This window comes from Larimichthys crocea, chromosome XIX, assembly GCF_000972845.2.
Source record: "Larimichthys crocea isolate SSNF chromosome XIX, L_crocea_2.0, whole genome shotgun sequence".
Classification (NCBI taxonomy): Eukaryota; Metazoa; Chordata; class Actinopteri; family Sciaenidae; genus Larimichthys; species Larimichthys crocea.
In genome coordinates this window covers 3454795-3475780 of record NC_040029.1, presented here as the reverse complement: position 1 = coordinate 3475780, position 20986 = coordinate 3454795, and the positions used below count along the sequence as shown (strand labels likewise).

The window sequence follows — 20986 nt, the reverse complement described above, 5'->3', positions numbered from 1 at the left end:
AAAAACTGGAGTTAAAGAGCAGTGCATTTCTGCTCTGGAAAGTAGTTGTTGGGGGTAGTTTAGGTTCCATCTTTGTGCCATTTAGTGTAATATAAATGCACAGTTGCTTGGTTGCAGCCCTGGCAGAGTTGCATGGCCCAATCAGAGACGACGACTACTACTACTAGTAATTCTTAATGGTTGGTTCCTGACAATGATTTCTGCTGTATTACCAAAGGATTGCACCATATTTAAAGGAATACATCAATATTTCGGTTTAGGTTAAATGTTTGACTTGTTTACTGCCAGAAGTTTGTTAGCTTAGTGAAGTGACCTCTTGGTGTCTTGTCACTTTGAAGTATGCCAGACCAACCAGTGGACACAAAACATTTTTTTTTTATGCTTTAGTTCTTGTATGACAAGATGCTGGTAGTCTGATTTTTATTATTTTAATCATAGGGCCCTTTCCCTCAGCTCCCAGTTTTTGTGTGAATCTAAGCTAACTGTGTCCTCGCTGTAGGTTCATATTTAACAGACAGGTCTGAGACTTGATCCTATTGATCCTAATTGGATCTAACTTTTGGCATGAAATTTGAATGAGCATGTTCCCAAAATACTGACCTGAACTCAGACTTTGGATTTGGATTACATAACTGTACTTTTTTTTTTTTTTTTTTAAAGGGACTAATGGTAGTGGTGCAAACACTGACTTGCAACTGCTTTTTACATGACCACAGCATAAAAGTAAAGCAAGCAAAACCTCTTGTTGTTTTTTATTTAGTCAGTGTTTTTGGTTTTCACTAATTTTACTTAATTGTAAAATTCTGTCCTGCATTTTTACTCAGTTCTATAAGGAACATACTATTTTTTACATGTAAAGAAGATTTGGGTTGTGTGTGTGCTCTTTCTAATGAAATACCACCAAAATACCAGAGAATTGGTTAAAGCTTGTTAGATAAGAATTGTCCTCCATTTAATATGTTAATACTGAGCTTTGTTTTTGTCCAAAAATGGGAACCATCCACTCAATTTATGCAGTAGATTTGCAGTTTACATCTTTTCAGTTTCATAAAACCATAGCAACAGAGAGTGTGCTCACCACTGGTAGACCATAGAAGCTGCCTTTCCATGCAAACCCTAACTAAAGGCACTATGAGCTGCAGGGCTTTTACACATCCTAACAAGGGAACAGAGGGGTCATGCATGACATGATGTGTGATTATTGTGGACGACATGGGCTGTACCAGCGCAGTGAGTATGGAGTGATGGATTACAGTGTGTGCAGACTAAACTCTCGTGGATCCATAAGTGACTTGAACTATGTGACCCATAACAGTGACTTAAAAGGATAACTGAATAGAGGCTGTAGTTACGTGCAGACTGCATTTGTTCCGCTGGAATAATCCAGATGAACTATTACAGGCAACAAAGTGACCTGAAAGGTTTTAAAGAAACCACCCGTTTCTAGAGAACTTACTCAGAAATGTAGAAATGACTCCATATACTCCAAAATTGCACAAAATAGCGTGGGCTTTCTTAGGATTAATATTCCTTTCCTGCCCTACAAATAGGGCAGTAACTACAGAAGTAGTGAAGCTGGCAAAAAACTTTCAGGCTAGCCAGATAGAAAGGTCATGATGTCTTTATTTTATGCCTTTTAGGCTGATTATAAAACATAGTCAGAGAAGCCAGATAAAAAAAAAAAAACTGCAGAGACTGTACTGTGCTTTTGGACAATCTTCAGGGAATGTGAGGCAAAAACACAAAGAACAAAAAATGTTCCAGTTTCCTTGTCCATTTAGTTTGTTTCAGAAAATAAACTTTGTTTAGATATTTACAGTGAGGAGAAAATACTTGAAATTTAGTTAGCTTTAGTTAAGTCTAACTAACAATATCTAGCCAGTGAACGTAAAAAGAATGGACGTTAAAGAAAAATTTAGATTCAGTACAGTTGTCATGAACGACCGACACAAACAGTTTTTTCTACCAGGCTGTAAACATGTTTATTTCTGATGTGAAATAAAACGAAATAACACGGACGCTTACGGAGATGGAAATGTTCTGCAGCCAGCCTCAAGTGGCTGCTCAAGGGACTGCTGTGTTTGGCTTCACTTCACAGCCATGGAGGTTGCTGCTTGGTTTGAAGAGAGATGACCGCTAGGAAAAAAGTTCTCTAAGAAATTTAGTCGTAGCTATTTCTTTCTAGCTGAAATTAGCTCTGTGCTTTTAACATCTAATTGGTTGGCCATTTCTGTGTCAGAGCAGTTGGTGTGGTGGTAGCTTTTAGCAGACACTAGTAGTGGTTAACAGAATATTTCAAGTACTTTGCACTGTGCCTTTGTCAACCAGTGTTCCCCTGAGCCAAATGGCTAGAAGCCATTAAAGTACTATAGGTGAGTTTTAGGGAGCAGGATGTGATTCATTATTTTACAGCACATTTATTTTTAAAGTGAAGACGTAAGGCTGACCCACAGTATAGCATCTGACAGCCCACTGAGGCCTGCAGTACTAGCTCATTTCTCCTTGGACACTGAACATATGGGAGTTGGATGGTCAGCTGGGATATGTACATCTACATATGTGTGTGTCTGGGCTGACAACGCGTAATGCATTTGTCATGCCAGCCAGGCCAAGCCGGCATAAAAGCCCTTTCTTCTTAATCGAGGCCCACAGGGTAATGTGGTAATACAGATGGGGGGGCCTGTCATGCTTTTCTGAAAAGCAAGACGAGGAGGAGGAGGATGAGCAACAAGAAGAGGAGGAAAAGGGATTCATCTGGCCTCTGTGGATCATTGTTTCTCCATTAGAAGTGGGAAAATTGGGTTGATGGATACAGATAGGTACGTAGGTGTTTTTAGTCTCTTCCCATATTGATTAGCCGCTGGTTTCACTTCAACTTAATTTTTCTTTGAGAGATGAAAGGGAGCAAAACAAGCTCTCAGACAGAAGTGATGAAAAGGGATAAGCAGTGCAGACGAAAAGATGTCCTGAATATTCTCTTTTTCAGCAGCGTAATCACTACCTATGCACCATCCTATGTGGGCATATGTCAGGTCGGCTCAGCTGTTGTGGTTGTGTTGACTCACCCTCGATTCCAGAGGGGGAAAAATAAAAGACTGAAGGGAGGCCAAAAACACCGGACTGTTTTTACCTCCTATGCTGCACTGGTAAATATCTCTAAAACTGGTGATTACTGTTCCTCAGTAGACCAAGTTGTCTGTGTAAAACATTTTTATGGAGATTCGGAGTATCATCGTCTACCTTTATTATGCACAGTGGTGTAAATTAAGGACAATTCCCATCAGGTTGTCCCAGTTTCCAAATGCTGCAGACCTGTTAAGCTGTAACAGATCAGCTTTCCACTCCATGCCTCCACTTCTGTGGTCTCCCCAATGTTTTTCCCTCCGTTTTCACTGTAAATGGGTCTCACAGGAGGGACAGTGGTTCTCGCTGTCTCCTAGGTTTCCTCCAGGTTTTTCCGCCCTCGGCCAAAGACAGATGCAGCTGAGTTACATTGACCTAAATGTGTGAATATTGTTTACCTCCTGCCTGTTGTCTGATGTCCTGGGGTTTCCCAGTGCATGCTCGAATCCTCTCCAGCCCCTCGAACAATGAAGGCATCTTATGTATTTCTCAGTAATTTGTACATTGTGATTATGTATTGTCTTGTGTGCCTTCGGTGCCAGACTTCCCCAAATGGACAATAAAGACTTGATTCTGAGCCTGAAGCAGGGCTTGATGCCCAGTTATGCTGTTACAGTACTCAAAAGAAGGTTAGAGATGCTCTGCTATGACCAGAAAGATGCCAACAGGAACATTTTTAAAAAAGCAGATATGAACAGAAACACTCTTCTGCGTGAAATGGTGGGGTGAGGTCAAAATACTACACCAGAGACTTGGGCTCAGCTCCGGTTACCAGCTATTTGCTTTCAGATGGACAGCCGGTGAGGGATCATGCCTCGTTGCAACAGCATTGGCTCCCACTGACTAATCAGAGTACAGGGTACAAGTTCTCCAACATCCATGGCAGGTGAAAGAATAGACTGTGAGGAGGCACATGGCTATCTTTGTCCTTGTCAGGACAGTAACTAACTATGACAAGGAGTTGATTATGAATCAGCTAATAGGAACGTCGTTAGTTGTGCATGTATTTGGTCATGAACCAAATTAAAACTTCAACCTGATAATGGTAAGGAGTCAATGAATGCCTGTGCCAAATTTGATGGCAAGACATGTCATTAAAAACAGCCTCATAATGGTGCTGCCACCGGAATCATGAGATTTTATGCTCTTAGGACTGTCACGGTACCCCCACCTCGCGTTTGGCATGGCTGTCAGACCGGTGTTGGTCTGAAAGGCGGGAGGACAAGGTGATTAAGAGGGTGGTGTCAGAACATGTCTGGGACCATAGTTTGGAGAAAAGGTTTTAGAGTGCCGTGACAGAGAGAAGGATCGTAAAGTTTTGTTGCGGTTCATTGTCGAAGTGTTGAACGGCTATCAAATGAACTTATAAATGTAGCTCCAGCACTGACTAGGCAACCGGTAAGCCAATATACCTTTGGCCTGGCTGACCCTTGAATTCTGTATCGAATTCCATGGCAGTGAGCAAATAGTTGCTGAGAAATTTCAGTGGTGGACCACCATAGGGCCACTGACATGGCTAAAATGTTGCCAAACAGTTATATCTCCTCTTTCAAACCGCAAAAACTGTATTGTTGCCTCATTTTATCAGTATTAAAATGTTGCCGTGTTTTGACCAGCTACACATTTCAACCCAAAGATCAGGCGATCTCTATAGGCACAGAACAAGCTGAACTAACTTCAGAAGTGCAGCTGCATTGTTGTCCCTCATTGTCCAGTTGGTGAAGCAGAACATGCTGTTGGAACTGAATCAACACCTCCCAGCAGGCCGCCCTCCAACCAAAACTGTTTGCATCAGTAGTGGAGCACAGCAGGTCCCCGGGGACATAACACGCAAATGCATGTGCACTTGAGTTCTGCTGTTTGGATCAACATCACAGCACAGGAAACGCCATGACTGTGAAGACGCTGACAGTGCAACAATATAGAAAGTGTTGATGAGCACTTGAGATGACTGCTATGTGGGATTGGATTCATTCATTAGCTTTTTCCTCAACCTGTGACAACTTGCATGATTGTATTACATACAAAGTGCCATGTTAAGTGCTCTTAATCTTTAATGCTGCTGATTGCAGAGAACCAACTAGTAATACTAAAAATATCCAATTTAATGTGCATCAATTGAACAACTTCGGTTTTATTCAACTTTTTACTTGTGCTGGGAACATTTACATGAGAATATCAGTTCTTTTCTCAGCATAAACTTGCTTTATATTCATTCTGAGGCTGACGTTCATACCTGGAAGCTGCTGTGTGAAACAAACTTGCTGGATAGCGAGCAGCTGGACTGAGCAAGGTCAGGTGTTAAGCACACTGCTTGAAGGCAGCTTTTCTTCAGGGAAGGATTATAAACATGCAAAATTGAACATTTTACTTCTTTGCGATCTTGTGCTACACGGCTGATATCTTATAAGGGCAAGGCAGCAACAATGCTTCAATATAAAAATATGTAATTTAATTGTACATGGCAAATAAGAGGAAGGAAGTCAAAGGAAGATTTGATTTAAGTGCTGTGAGTGGATCTGTAATGTATCAAATAACCATTTAGGTTAACTTATTTTTCAAAAGGGAGGTCCACCCTGCAGATCTGCTCATCACAACCCTGCAAAATGACACAAACCAGCTAGAACACTGATGCAATACCTCCCACATGCACCCATTATGCGTGTAACCAAAACAGCTCATTGTTGTCTGAAAGAGGTGCTGCTGCTGTTTTTCGGTGTCATTCTAAAGGCAGACAGTTGTGTTGTGCTCGAGACAGTCAGTATGTATGTATGTATGTCGTCGTGTGTGCCATCACTGAAATGTTACGCTGCACCAGTGTCATGTGGTGTAGAGTGCATGTTAGAAATGGTTCATGGGGAAAAATGTGAGGCTTGTTTCAGTTGATCTAGTGATTTCAAAACAGATTTACATTTCTCTTAAAATTTTCTTAAAACAATAATTATACCTGAATCACGTTAGGAAGAGATCTCTGAAATTCCCAGATTAGCGATGTGGCATCTGATAGTGTTTTTTTTTAAAAAGGTGGTTGATTTTACACTGAGATTCTTGAAATGTTATTTATTCTTTGACGTGTTCACTAATTAATGGTTACATAAGTTTACATGTACATTGTAGACTAATGCATGGAGAGCCGTTGTCTCTTTCTCTGTGCTGCTTGCCACTGTATTGTAAATTACAGCCAGACCTATTTTATTGGCTAAAATTGGCCTCTTACAAATATCTGTATTGGTGTATATGTTATCCACTGATGGAAAGTGTGTTTTAATTTTTTTTTTTTTATTTACCTGGCATAATGCAGGAAGTTTTATCTATTAATCTATTTTTTTAATGTATATTTATTACGGTTTCAGTGCACTGTCATTTTGGACAAAGTTCATTGTTAAACTGAACTCTTGAACTCAAATATCCTGCCTCATTACATAGTTGTTGCAAGTCTTGGCAAAGTATTTGGATCTTTGCACGAATGTGTTCATTTAAATATAAAAATGTTGACCAATATCTGAATTTTTCACTCTGCTGGATAACTTTAGAATGACACCAATACATTTCTTTTCTGCATTATGTAACATGAAAGAACAGTTTTCATAATAAATGATTGTTTTCTGTCTTCTCTGTATGTGAGCTTATACAAGTGGCTTAGCACATGTACCCCTCATGGTGGCACTAGAAGAAGTGTCCTGTTAAACATCACCTAACAACAGGTTTGACTGCTGTGTAGGTGTTATTTAGAGATGTAGATGAGGTAGTGAGGAGGTTTTTGTTTTTTTGGTCTCCTTCCTGCAGTAATAAGACAAACAAAATAACACTCTTACTTGCAGCATTAAGGTCAGGTTCCACTCTACACTTATGCAATTTTTGCTTCCGAGAAGCAAACCCGAATGTTGTTGCCAAGCAAAACCCCGCCACAATCCTACATACTGACTGGAAATGCTATTAATTGCCATGGTAACACAGTAACTGCTCCAGGAAGCACACTGAAGCTTTTCTGATTTTGAAAAGTGAATCTTCCCACTGTGGATGGATGGATGGATCAGCCTTCATCAAAGAGGAAATAGACCGGTTTTATCTGTGACGTTGAATGATGACGATGGTTGTTTAGATTTGATTAGAGTTTTTGCCGTGGACACACGTGCCGGTTCTCTCACAAATGACAAAATGGAATGATTGCATGTATAAATCTTGCACGTTTCCCACCTACAATATGTGCAGCTACAATCACTCATTCTTCTTCCTTCTGGCTCTTGCAGTGAAACCAACAGTCATCGATGTGGGCATATATGTCAACAGCATCGGGCCTGTGTCATCCATCGATATGGTGAGTTAAATCCCTCTCTCCCTTTCTCAGCCGGTCGCACGCAAACACATTTGTCCATTGTCCGACATTAGCATCATCCTACATGAAAGCAGCCATTACTCACGCTGCATTTGGAGGTCGTGCGGGCCATCGCAGCTGTTTCCGCGCTGAAGCCAGGGAAGACAGGTGTGGATGCTTTGTTCGCATCCCGTCAATCAGTTCAGATGAAGCGAATGAGTGAGTTTAGAAACTCAGAGCGATGCTAAATTCTGTCTCTGTGGAGGGGAGAGTCTTTCTCTCAGGCTCGGCCATAACTTTCTTCCAGTTTTCTGCTTTTTGGCTTCACTTAGCGAGTGGATCTTTCACAGCAGCATGGTAATTCCCTGAGCAAAGTTTGACTAGAAGGAGAAAATGGTTTTGGAAAATCTCCAGGACATGAATCGATGCATATTTCATTATGGGAAGCCCTATTAGATGCCATAAAACATATGAAATGCTGAAACTGAAACCTTGATGAGCTGTAATGAGAAAATGGCTACTTTTCAGACAACTAAAAGCATAAGCAGCCAGTTGTTTGGCCTTGAATGAAGTGCAATGGACTAAATGGATGCAAACCTTTCATGATTTATAAGGTGTTTAAGGCCATGTTGAAGTGCTGTCAATACATTCAAATGATGTGAATTTTTCTGCTTGAAAATTCTCTCTCAAAACATCTTAAATGAATCCATTTTAAATGAGCAAGACCTGATAATGAAAGCTGCTTTTTTTTTCCTCCTCTGAACCTACCAGATCACCAGATGCTGAGTTGTGACTGTTGCCTGGCAACATTAAATATTTCCAGATATAAAAGCAGTATAGCCTTTTTTTTTTTTTTCTCTCTCTCTTTTACTGTCGGCACTACCCTGTGACTTATATTATTCAGGACTACATCTGCTTATTCAGAATAAAATTAAAAACATAATAAATTATTGCATGGACATGCTGCACTGAAGATATAGGATAAGGAAAGGATACAGTTTGGCATAGTGGAACACATTTGAAATGGATGCATCTGTACATGACTGTCTCAAATCAACCCAATTAATTTTTATGTCGGAGCGTTACTGTAAAGTCATTTAGCAGAGGACATTTAGGATTCTTCCAAAAGTGCAAATGGGTAACTTCGATTTAAGTTGGAGTTGTTTTACTACTCTGAGCTGACAGTAACTTCGGAGAATGCTGTAAACTGTGTAGTCCCTGTAGGCAGTGTGATTAGTTGTATTTTCCTAACCTATCATTAATCCAATCAAATGAAGGACAGAGCGCAGCAATATTAAGTGTAATCTACAAACACTGAGTGCTTGTCCGTCAGTCTTTCCTTGTCAGAGGGTCTGAGGATAAATTGTTGTCTGCTGTACAACTAATTTGTGACTGAATAAGATGAGAGACTTTATTGATCCCACATTCACTTGTTAAAGCAGCTCATGTGAGTAAAGAGAGAAAAATCAAGATATACTTTAAAATAGAAATAAAGTAAGGGTTATGTACAGTATCATACACTACTTTTCAAAAATGAACAGGTTATTAAATACACACGTGGTATGTAGCATAATAAATCAAGAGGTGATTACACTGTAAATAAATAAATAAAAAAATAATGCACAGGACAAAATAATTGCACAGCGTGGTGTATATAATTGCACAGGATATAAACGCTGGTCACCAACCAGGGTCATTGTCTGACACTAAAAGTGTCCTTTAACATTTAGGTCCTGTTGATTTGGCAACACAGGAAGTTGCCGTGAACTGTAGATTTTTGAGCGGCCACTTTGTCAGAAATATAACAGAGGAACTAATGTATCAGTGAAGAGAGCGGCCAAACGATAAAGAAGTGACTCAGTCATTGGCTTTTTTTTCTATCAATTCACAAGCAACCACAAAATGACTACATACTGCTCACAGCGTTAACAGTGACGCATTGTGTTTTCCTTTTGAGTTCTTCACAATCAAAGTCACAGAAGTAAAAGAACTGAAGTTCAAGTTTCTGCACCAAGGCACAGTTGATTGATACCATTTACGGAAATAGCCAAAATTAATTTTGTTCTGTGATTTAGTATTAATCCTTAATATTTTTGGAATGAAACCCAGTTTTTGTCATACTTTATAGAACTTTTGAAAGTCTGAGAAATGCTTCCCAAACATGTCTCTAATGAAACTGTTCATCTTTACAAAGACATGAACTGTTACTGCACTGCATTGTGCATGTTTCTTTTATCGTGTCCACCCCCTGTATGTTGTGATTACAAACTAACTATATGTATAGCAAACTGGTCATTACTCGGGCTGAAGCCCCTGCAGTGTGATTCAGGGAGTAAATTGAAGGCTTTTGAGGCTTATTTCCCCATGATGACTTCCTTCCTGCTGGATCCTGCTTATTACACGGCTGCTTACAAAAGACATCAATCGAGACCACGTGTAAAAACCGATAAAATGCTTTCACAAATGAAAGCCACTGAGACGCTTCCATCGAAAAAGGAGTACTGTCAGTTCCTGGTAGAAGAAGTGACGTGATTTGAAAAGAAATCAACAAAAGGGCCAGACGCTCCTGGCTAAATGTGGGAGGACTGAACAGACCTCAGATTACCTTTTTCCAGGCCCATCAGCATTGAGAGTTCAACAAAGGTGTCAAACAATGAAGGATAGTCACTTTGGTACTTCAGCTGTTTTTGTATTGAACTCATGTGTCCTTCTTCCTGCACTGAACCTCTGAAGTGGTTTTCAACAGTATTAAAATTTTATAATGTGCACTTTAACTGCTTTAGGAAAGAAACTTGATTTTGAAAAATCATGAACTATACAAGAATACAGATTTGCTGATGGGTTTTAAGTGCAGATATAATAAAGGCTGTCGTCTTCTGGCCAGAAGTGATTGATCTGACATTTAAATTGATTCTTGACTGTTACACTAATAAGAATATACTTTCCAATTTTTTATTATTTAGTCACAAATATCAGAATAATCACCAGAGGACAACACTTTTTTTTTTTTTTTTTATCTTTATTTGGCGAATTTTTTTCTCAGTTCCTCAAACGTCCACTTGAGGCTGGCTCCAGAAGTGAGTCAGTCTTCATAAGTCCCCATGGTAAAATGTCCAACTTCACAGCAGAAATATACATGTTTACAGCCTGGTACAAAAAAGTTTAGGTCTCTATTGCTAATTTCCTCATTCATGACAACAGTACTGAGGGTGAATTTTTATACAACTCACCTGTTCAAATTAAATTAGGGCTTAAAGTTATGCATAATTAACAGTGCTGGCTGCTTTGATTGACAGGAGGGTGCTGTTACAGATGGCCTGTTTTTGAGGTGTTATTCAACCCGCCTCAGGTCCACCGATGATCCATGTTGCTGCTGATTTTTAAATGAGCTGGGAAACTAAAACATGGCAGTGGTCAGAGGCAGCACAGTCTGAGCTTCAAAACGGCTCTTCAGGAACCTGTAGGTGATGTCACGTCTGTGCTGTCCATTCTTTATACCATCAGTGGCTGCAACACTACATAAAACAAGGCACAACAGATGCATGAGTTGGAGAAAAGTGCTTACGTAATAAATTATGCGCATTAGGATGAATTTCAAAGTCTTATCTTTTGGCAGAGTTCAGCTCTTTCAGGTTGTCCTTGTTTCTATTTATCATTGCAACCAGCTATGCAAATGATGTTTATCTAATGTTTATTTGAAGTGAGAAAATCATGATTTTGCGTTGTACTGTTGTGCTGCAGACGTCCATCTTTACAAGTCGTCTAGACTGTCTTTTATTTTGAACAGAGTGCAGCTTCTACACGCGCACAATCAGAAGTAATATAGCTGTCATGAATTAAAGACTGCAGCCTGCAGTAGGTCAGTGAGGCATGGCTGGGCTTGGCTCGCTGTGGGAGCTCGAACTTTGTTTCAGTGGCGAACAGGGATCCCGCTGTGACATTCGGGTGATTTTCCTCCTGTGTGAGCGCTGATTGGCTGCACTCTGTCGGGGGCAAAGGACGCCAGTCAGTGGAATGCGAATCCCTGACCACCCTCAGGGTTGACTGGACTGGAATTAGTGCAAAGTCACAACTCTTATCTCTCTCTTTGACTGCCTCTGTTGCTGCTTTTTATCAATTTCTTTGTGGAAATGTTACAATGTCACAGAGAAAACAACTGATCTCTCTCTTCGGTGTGGCCTGGTGTTGCTTTTTTTTTTTATGGGTTTTTTCCCTCCCCAAAGGACCGCATTCACACTGAGCTGCACATTTCCTTTTGCTTGTGTCCAATCCATCATTTGTCCTGAGACCTCCATTTAGCCTGTTCGCTCTGTCTGAACTTCACGGGTGTGCATCCCCGTGCCTGTGCAACTTCCACATGAAAAACCAGGTCAAATCCCTCAGGGCTATTAGAAGCATGATCCGTATTGATCTCACACACACACACTGACACACAGTTACGACATAGTCTGCGACCAAACTCCAGGAAGCTTCTCATCTGCTTTGGAACAAAACACATTATCTTTCCTCATTTGCTGCAACGGTAATGGGCACTGGCTGGGATGATGCAATGCCAAATGAAGCTGATAGTAATTTAGGACATACTGTGATGAATGGTTGAGTGATTAAACAGCATTAGCGGCATTAAAGTCAAGCGAAAGCGCTGCGCTTTTATAGCTGGTGCTGGGAGAGTCAGATAACACAGGCGGTAAAATTGACAGACAAAGATGGATGCACTTTGACATCAACACTATGTTCTTGTCGTCTCGGCTCGAGCCGGTGAGTGGGCGGCATCTTGATTTTGCCGCTCTAGTATTGAGTCCTCCAGGCATTGAAATTATGAGGGCCACCTGCTCCGTCCATGAAATACACAGAATATGTGAGACTAAGTGAAAGCCATGGCTTTCTATTGATCGGCAATACTAAACCTACCTGAGAAATTAAATGGAGGTGGCATGTGATGTTCAAGCTTTGAGTCGAGTATGACATGTTAAAAGCATGTGTGCCTCCTTCAAGAAAGGTGTTTTTTATCTGTGTAGACAATTGACTAAATGCTGTTAAAAGCTTTCTGCACGCTGCCAGAAATATAAAGCTGGTAGAGGAATATCTTCTTTGCTTAAAGCCTAAACTCAAATCAAATTGTTAGAAATGAAGAATACTTAATTGAAATATTAGAATCAGCCTTAAATGTAATTTCTAGAACTTTGACTAATGATTATTTTGATCACTAGGTCCTTGGTCAGAAAACGGTGAAAAATGTCCACCCTAGCTGCCCAGGTGACAAACTCTGATGTCAGAGTATGTTCAGACGGAATCAGGCTCTGCGGGGAATCGTCACATGGTTGTCTGGCAATATGTGGGGGTGAAGAGGGGCTACTGGGGGTGTGTCTACAATCAGAAAATGGCTTTTTACAGAATATAAGCCAGACACAGATTTAGAATCTGTGCACATTACCCGTTGTGTTCTGGTGGAGTATCAGAGTTTAGTCCCTGGATAGTCTGGATAGACATTTCAGGTTGACTGGAGAGGTTTGATCAATCTGATCGTCTGATTGGCGGCTGCAGTGTGACGTCAGGCTGTGTTTTTCCAAAAGTTGGATCCGGCTCAACTTCTCTTTTGGTGGACACCCCTGTGGTCCACACCGCCACAGCCAAAATGCATTAGCCAGACTCAAATTATTAGAAAAACGTGTGTGAGCCGGATCCTGTCTGAATGTACCCTTATATGAAACCAAAGTTTTTTCCCCCATTCATAAATGATTTATCAGTTTAACAATTTATTTACTTGGCTCTAGTAATTTATCATTGTCCAATGTGAACTCAAGTTTTAAATCCACACATCCCCAGAAGCTCTATGACCTGTCAATTTTCTATTTAAATAGAATGCAAATTTTCTAGAAAAAAATTACCAAATAAAATGCTAATTAATGCACATTCCCATCCACTACTGCTATGTGGATAACAGGAGTCAGTGCCATTAAACTTTAAAATTCTAGAAGAAGATGATGTAATTAAAAGAGCACCAGTCAAACCAACAAAAGCGATGCGGAAAACGTGATGGAAATATGGCCTTTCTGTTTTGTTTCATGTGTTAATGTGAGGAAGGTCAGTCCTCCTCATCGCTCAACACAGATCTGACGCTCGAATTGCAAATGCACATAAAAACAGCCGGATGGATACTCGCTCAATGGAGGCTACAGCCCTGATGCCTTTCATACTTCACTGTGTATTAGAAATTTATGTATGGGGTGCACGCTCTCTGGTTCTTTCCCAACCTTAAAGGATGACTCTGTCAATATTCTATATGCTTCTTAACACATTTTCCCATGGAAATACAATAACCGATAATGAATGCTTTGTGTGTGGATCCAAAGTCTGATATTGTTCCTTTCTACTGGACTAACACTTGTCACCATCAGCCAGTGAGGAAATACGCCCTTGAGTGTGGACTCTTCACTGCTCACGTCTGACTAAAGTGTCAAAGCACATCATTTTCACCTATGGGGAAGTGTCGGGCTGCTATTTGCGGCCGCATGACAGTTGTGTTGCAGCTCAGCTTATTATTACATTCACAGTGAAAGTGTACTATATCTGTTACTATATATAAAAAATGTTTTTATTGGAAAACGCTCAAGGCTTGATTGGACATCCTCTTAGTAAGGACTCTTGCTCATGTCAATGGCGCTTCACCACAGCAGCAAATTGAAGGTGCAGGGATGTATAGATGTGCTTTGGCCCTCTTCTCAGAGGTCACTATCGAAGGAAGTGTGGTGGGAAATGGCAGATAGTATGCAGGGACACACACAGAACAAGCTCATCTAAATGCAAAGAGACAACCTCACTAATTATGGTGTATTGCTGAAGGTTCACTGGATAGGTTTTTATTTCTGTCAATACATCCCCTAGTTTTTATTTTGTATAATTGTAGTGGAAATCAATGAGACTTAAGAATGTTTTTAGTGTGTTTACATGTTAATGAATGCATTTGGAGCACAGAGATGGTTCAATATGTCATTACAAATATTATGTGCACAGAAAGACCCAAGACAGAAATATTTCTTTTTCTGATTGTTTTACATCGCTCAGTGTTGGGAACAAGCACACTTTATTTTTATTTATTTTTTTGCAGATTGGATTTGAATCCATGAACCTTCATACATGAGGCGGGTGCTCTACCAACTGAGCGTCCGACACCCTGGGAACATGCACACAATTATGAAGAAAAAGATGGGTTCTACTAGTTTTTCACAAAATCGTGCTTTGCATGCTTGTGAACAGCTTTTTGAGGACACTCCTTTCATACCCAATCATGCTACTCAACAACAGGTGTCTTTTGAATCCTTTGTTGTATCTTTCAGTAGCGATACACTTTGCTGCTGTTGAAACGCATACAGACCACAGCACACAAAGAGATACAAAGCTAATGACCTGCTAAAAAATATTATCTGTACTTTATTTCTGAATCCCTCAAAAAAGCCTTTGTCTTTCTCATAACATGTCAGTCTGAACTTGTCTCTGAGTGGAAGGGATTGATACATCCAGTACAGACGAATGTGTTTACAGGAATAATCTTTGAAGAGATGTCAACCCCAGTCAAGAGAGAACATTCTTATTTGACAGATGCAATATTTCAAAGCACTTGTGTGTGTCTGTGCACTGTGTGTTATTATCTTTCTGTACACTAAGTCTGAGACAAAGAGGCAGTCTTTACACTCTGTCTGTGTGAATTTGTGTGAATGTAAACAGATTTCTTTTGTGCTTTTCACTGTTCAGGCTGATAAATCCACTGAAGTACAGCTTTGCATGACTGATTCCAGACTCTTCTTCTCTCGTGTTCAGTCTCTTCTGTTTACCCAGAACCTTTGTTTATCTGTGCTTTAATTTAGTGCTATGGTTGAGGCTCTGCCTTCACATTTATTGTTTTCACTCATCCAGGTTTGAAATCAAGGTCATCCTTTGCAAAGACAAGCTAACCAAATTAGCCGGCACTTGAATCCCAGACATATCGACAATGAGCACATTTATCATTCCATAATTAAAAGAAAAGTGACAAAAACAGGGACGGTGAGTCAGAGATGGAGAGGACAGATTATTATTCTCATTGGCATGCCATCAATCTAACACAGTCCTCAGTCCTCTTGGCACAGAGGTCTTACATCTATTAGTCTGCATGCACATTTCAAAGATGCTGTTACTAACCCAAAACACGAAGCGGGTCAGGGCATTACAGCACAGCCCTGCTTTCAATTTGCCACAATCGAGTGCTGTCAATTCACAATGCATTTTTATGTATCTGTATGAGGGCGCAGTCAACACTCTAATTATTTTTAGAGTCTCTTTTGTGGCTATTGTAGTGGATCGGGTCAACAACAGCATGGGAACTGGTTGTTTTATTTTTATTTTTATTTTTTTTATTTACTTTTTTTTTTCTTTCTTAATGCTGCCAATTTAGGCTTTATGTTGCTCTCTGTAATTATCAAGATAAAGCCTTTTTTTGCCATGGCAGTGTAATTTGTTGACTCGTCCAGAGTGAAATATCTGAACAACTACTGAATGGATCATGATGGTCCCCAGAGGGTCTTTAGCACCATCATGACTTTCATGGTTTAAATTGAATTGGCTCAACAACAATTGAGTTTTCTAGCCTTATCACAAGGACAAACTATCTGGTTTATGACCAAATACCTGCAAAACTACGGAGATTCCCATCAGCTGGACCTATACTTACTATACCTATACTACTATTTGGTGTTAATTTGCAAAAACTAGTGGAATACAAAGGTGGAAAAGTATTAATAAAACAAAATCTGATGGAAACAGGCTTGTCAAGTTGGTTATAATGTACATGAAGCATGTGACTTAAATGAGACTAACGTTCCTCACACTACATAAATCAACAAATGTTGTGTATCAAATTTCCCACATTGACTTGTTTTAAGGGTTGACTTGGACACAAGAAGGCATCATAATTTAAAAGGTGTCATTTAGTTTAATGGCATCTGACTGGAGAATTGGCTCCACCAACTGTTTATTTCTGTCAAGCGTTAGTAATGAATGGGAATGTGCCCTAATTGGTGCTGGCATTCTCGCCTTTTTCTTTTCTTAGTTTTCTCCGCTGCCCTCTTCGTCCCTGTCTTTATGTCCATAGAGGCTGCTAAACTCTGTTCCATTGCACGTTGGCCCAGCTCCGGTTCTGGCACGACACCGGCTCTCCTTGCCGCCAGCATTCTTCCTCGCCTCAGGCCTGAAAAACCAAACACCACATTAACAATAAAACACTAACACTCCGCCAGTGCTCTGAGCTCACAGTCTGGGCAGCCCGGCTAATAAACTGAGCCAAGATTAGCTAACAGTAGCTTAAGTTGGCAGCGAGAACTGGAAACTCTGTAAATCAGAGTTGATACGGAGCAGCCGTAAGGACATCAGACAGAAAACCAGATAACATTTTGTTCATAAAATATGATCCGGTTTCACCAAAATCTGTGAAATAGTGGGTGATGTGTGATTTAGTGCTGTAAAGTGTGATGTACTTCTTGCAGGTACGGACGTACAGGGTGCAGAATGGGAATGACAGAAATACCACTCATGTGATTACAAGTTAGTGTAACAAAATTATATAAAATCTTTTTTAGGACAAGTTACTTTTAATAGTGTTGAAGCTTGTTAGCTGTCAATTCAAAATACTACAAGGAAAAAGTGTTGATTTAAACCTTGCATGTCGATCTGTTTTGGTTTGGATGGAAAAGGGACTGAAGGGTGAACTCTTAAATTCTGGCTTGATGAATAATATGCTATCTGATGGTAAAGCAAAAACTGTATCACAGTGCAGTGTCATAAAAATACTTTCTTGGCCTGAGAACAAAGCATTATTTAATCATGTTTCACTCTTAAATTTCAACTCTTCCCTTCCTTTCAATGGAGACGTTTCTTGCATCTAATTTTGGCAGATAGGTTGAATTCCTGGCATCTCAATCAGCGGTGATGGGACGCTCTATATCCTGCAGCTCCACTTATGTGATTAAGGTTGATAAAACAGGTGTGTTTTTGCATAAAAGCTTCCTTAATGCTGCTGAAGTAAATTTCCAAGACTAAATGCATGCAAATGGTAATCCTTTTCTTAAACATGGCGTGATGTTTACCGAGGCAGCTCGGTAAACCATGTGTAAATATGAATGGGAGTGTTTGTGTAGTAAAAGTACACGCTGGACCCCTGACTCAAGATTTCTGATGTTTATTCTTGTTTTATTCATCCCCTGTAATTTTGGTTTCCCAACAAACTGGCTCAACTCGAAGGTGCACTCAACCTGTTCAGGGACTTAAACCTCGACAGAATGAATTAAAGTGTGCACCATCGGTACAACATCAACAGGGAGACAGACTCACTGAATAATTGAGTCCGCAGAGATTGAAGGACTTCTTGAACTTCCACTCTGAAAAAAACAGATGAAGCTATTTCTGTTGTGGGGACACTTAGTTACAAGGTACACAAACACACAGACTATCTATGATGACTAAATCCACACATGTGCACACATACACATGCAGGGAATATACATCAAAGGCTCCGACTCTTTTCAGAAGAGACTCTTAGACTTAAAAAGGAACATTGTATTGCCCTCCTCTGCTTGTTCTTTCATTTCTCTTCAATATAGGCTGCTCGTCGTTCCTTTAGGTGATAATGTTGGTAAATCCTTAACAGGATCTTGGCATTAAAGAGTAGGTTTGATTCCAGGGTGCAGATTTTTTTTTGTTTGTTTGTTTTGACCTCAGAAAATAAGACTTTTTATAGCTCATGAAAATAGATGTAAGAGAAACACTGCACAACATTGTATACACTTACTTACTGCAGATCAGGGTTAGAAATATGCCCAATGTCAAGTACGGTGAATTACAACAAAGCACATTCATTCAAGTGCTGTATTTAAGTACAAATTTGATTTTACTTTATTTTTAGTCCACTACAAAAAACGGCTGACAACAGTAATTACTTTGTATTTCCAGATTAATATTCCAAAATATAAAGCAACTAATAAGCCACAATGTATTATGACTGAACTACTTTATATACAGCTTGGTCACTTTTAAATTGGCTCCACCTGTCCCCCTGCATGCTTAAACACAGTGCGTCAGAATTTGTTTGCCAATGTATTTACGTCGCATATGATAAAATTAGCAGGTGAGGTGCTTTCCACTTAAAAAATAAAATGTAGCAAAATTGTGATCCGTTGTTGCTTTTTCAGACAGCATCTAGCTAGGTAGATGTGAAAGTCACATAATTATTACCCAACTCTGCCGTTTCCTTCAGTTCTATAGTTATAGCATCTTTCAGCTGTTTGTTTTGGTCCGCATCTTTTTTGTTGTGGTTCATTCCCAGCGCCAAAGTAGACACACAAAATCTCCATCTCAACAAAACCCTTGCTAGCACTGAATTAACAAAAACAAGATTTATAATAATCTTAAGCTCTCCTGGTCTGACTATATGAGTAAATGTAACCTTTATGTTTTGGCATATAGCTCTACTCTGAGTGAGAAACATCAGTACAAGTAGGGCCAGCTAAACAAAGCACAGTTACTTAATCATTCAGCCTCAAGATCATTTTAACATCACTGAGAGTGTAAATCAATTCAGGACACAAAACACATCTCGAGTTTCCAGATGGGTAGGATGTCGGTGTATTTCTTTGATGGTACTCCATACCCTCAAGAACTATAATATGACGCACTTGGAGATCATTGTTCATTGAATACAGTCCCTGTGAGTGTCCTTCAATTATTTTGCTCTGTAATATTTTAGCATCTAACTCTGTCGCTCTTTGAAGAAAAGATGATTAATTTAGAAGATGTCTGGCATTAATAAAGAGCCTTCCAGTAGAAAAATTGCTGTTGCACACCAGTCTCACTAGCAAAGACAATTTCTGTCGCGCTGTCTCCATTCAGTTTTGACTGGATTCAGCAGCATAGTAGGTGACGGCAGCCTGAGCAGTGCTAAACGTGCCGTTGAAACAATTCAGAGGAAAATAACTGCTCAGGCTGTGACTTCTCTGCGCTCTTATATAGCCGAGAATTTTTATATAGCTGCTTTTTTTCCACATGTCAAACGTCACTTAAGTGCTTTTTAATGTAGTCTCTGTGCGTGGGGGTGGGCGGGGGGTGGTGGCAGTTTGTGTTTTTTTTTTTTGTGTTTTTCCATGCTTGACCTTCAGTGAGGTGACTCATTTAGGTGCTGTGAGAGTGAGGCTGAAAAAGGGGGGAGAAAGATGAAAGGTTATCTGATTGTAGTGCAGAAGGTCACTGTTCTTTGCCTTTTGCACCAAGACAGAATTAAGACAATACCATAAGTTAATGCAGAAAAATGAAATGGCATTCACCGTGCTTAATCACATTCCGTGAGCTAGATGAGAAACCTCTGTGGCCTGGCAACGGAGTAATAAAATTAAAAATTAGTTTTTCTTACATAACTGTCATATGTGACCTTTTTTGAAAGGTTGACACTTGTTGCACCTCGAGGGAGTTCAAACCTTTTCAGACATGTAATATGTAACATGTTGCTGGCTTCATCTGTCATCTGACTTTGAAATGGATTTCACCATAAAATCCTCAATGACTGTTGTCTTTGCTATCAGCATTCCCCTGCAGCTTGAGTAATAAGTTCAAGACACCCATTTCATCCGTTTCATCCATGCGGTTGCAATGCATGGTCAGATTATTACTCTGGTAGTTTGGGTGGTGGTTGCACCACAAGTGGAAGGTAGTTTTTAGACCCCTCTGGTCTGAGAAGAATCTTTAACACCAAAAATGGGCTCTTTCAATGTTTCCTAGCGTCCAACTATTGCATCATAACCACACTGAATCGGTTATGCACTTGTGTTGCAATGTAAACAAACTATTTCTAGATCAGACTGGACCAGTGCCAAGTAAAGGTTGGTGGTTTATTAGTGATTTGTCGTCTTACCAGAAACTTCCAGCTGCCACCTTATTTAGGTTTTTGTAGTCAAATGAGGAGACGATGTATAGATGACTCCTTCATTAGTCAACATGTACATGTTATTAGTTATTTCTCTCACACTCTGTGTTTGAAGTCATATGGAAATCTTACTCAGTTCGACCTTGTAAAGTAACCAGGCTGCTTATTTCGCCGTTATGTACATTAAAAGAGATGTATGTCTGAAAGGCGCTTATATCCCAGGTAAGTGGTGATATAATGGTGTGAGGTTGTGGAGGTCAGGGTGATTCTTATTAACCCTTTTGTGTGCTTTTCAAAAAGCAAAAAGTCACTGAATGTAATCCAGGGTTTTGCAGAATCGTCCAGTGCCTACATCTTTGTCTGCTTGATACAGTTGTGGAGTGTGGATGCTCCCCAGTGAATCCAGGCAGAAGTGAGCCGTGAAAGCAATAAAGGCCTCCAGGGCTATACAGAGCAGAACAGATGAAGATGCACAAAACGCAACAAGGCAAGAGATGCCGTCACCGAGTATGAAAATCAGTAAGTAGAACAGGTGGAGCTGGGTGTTGGAGGTAGATATCAATCATCAGCATTCGTATACAGCATGTGGCAGGTGGAACAAAGCA

At 40.0% G+C, this 20986-nt stretch overlaps 1 protein-coding gene across 1 annotated transcript in view; it reads left to right on the top strand.

The window, feature by feature from the left end:
- Positions 1-20986, top strand: part of LOC104925740 (gamma-aminobutyric acid receptor subunit gamma-3) — an 87286-nt gene that overhangs the window by 25823 nt on the left and 40477 nt on the right. Inside the window, exon 3 of the mRNA XM_019256908.2 lies at positions 7374-7441. Within this exon, the coding sequence (XP_019112453.1) occupies positions 7374-7441 (68 nt within the window). The remainder of the gene's footprint in view (positions 1-7373; positions 7442-20986) is intronic.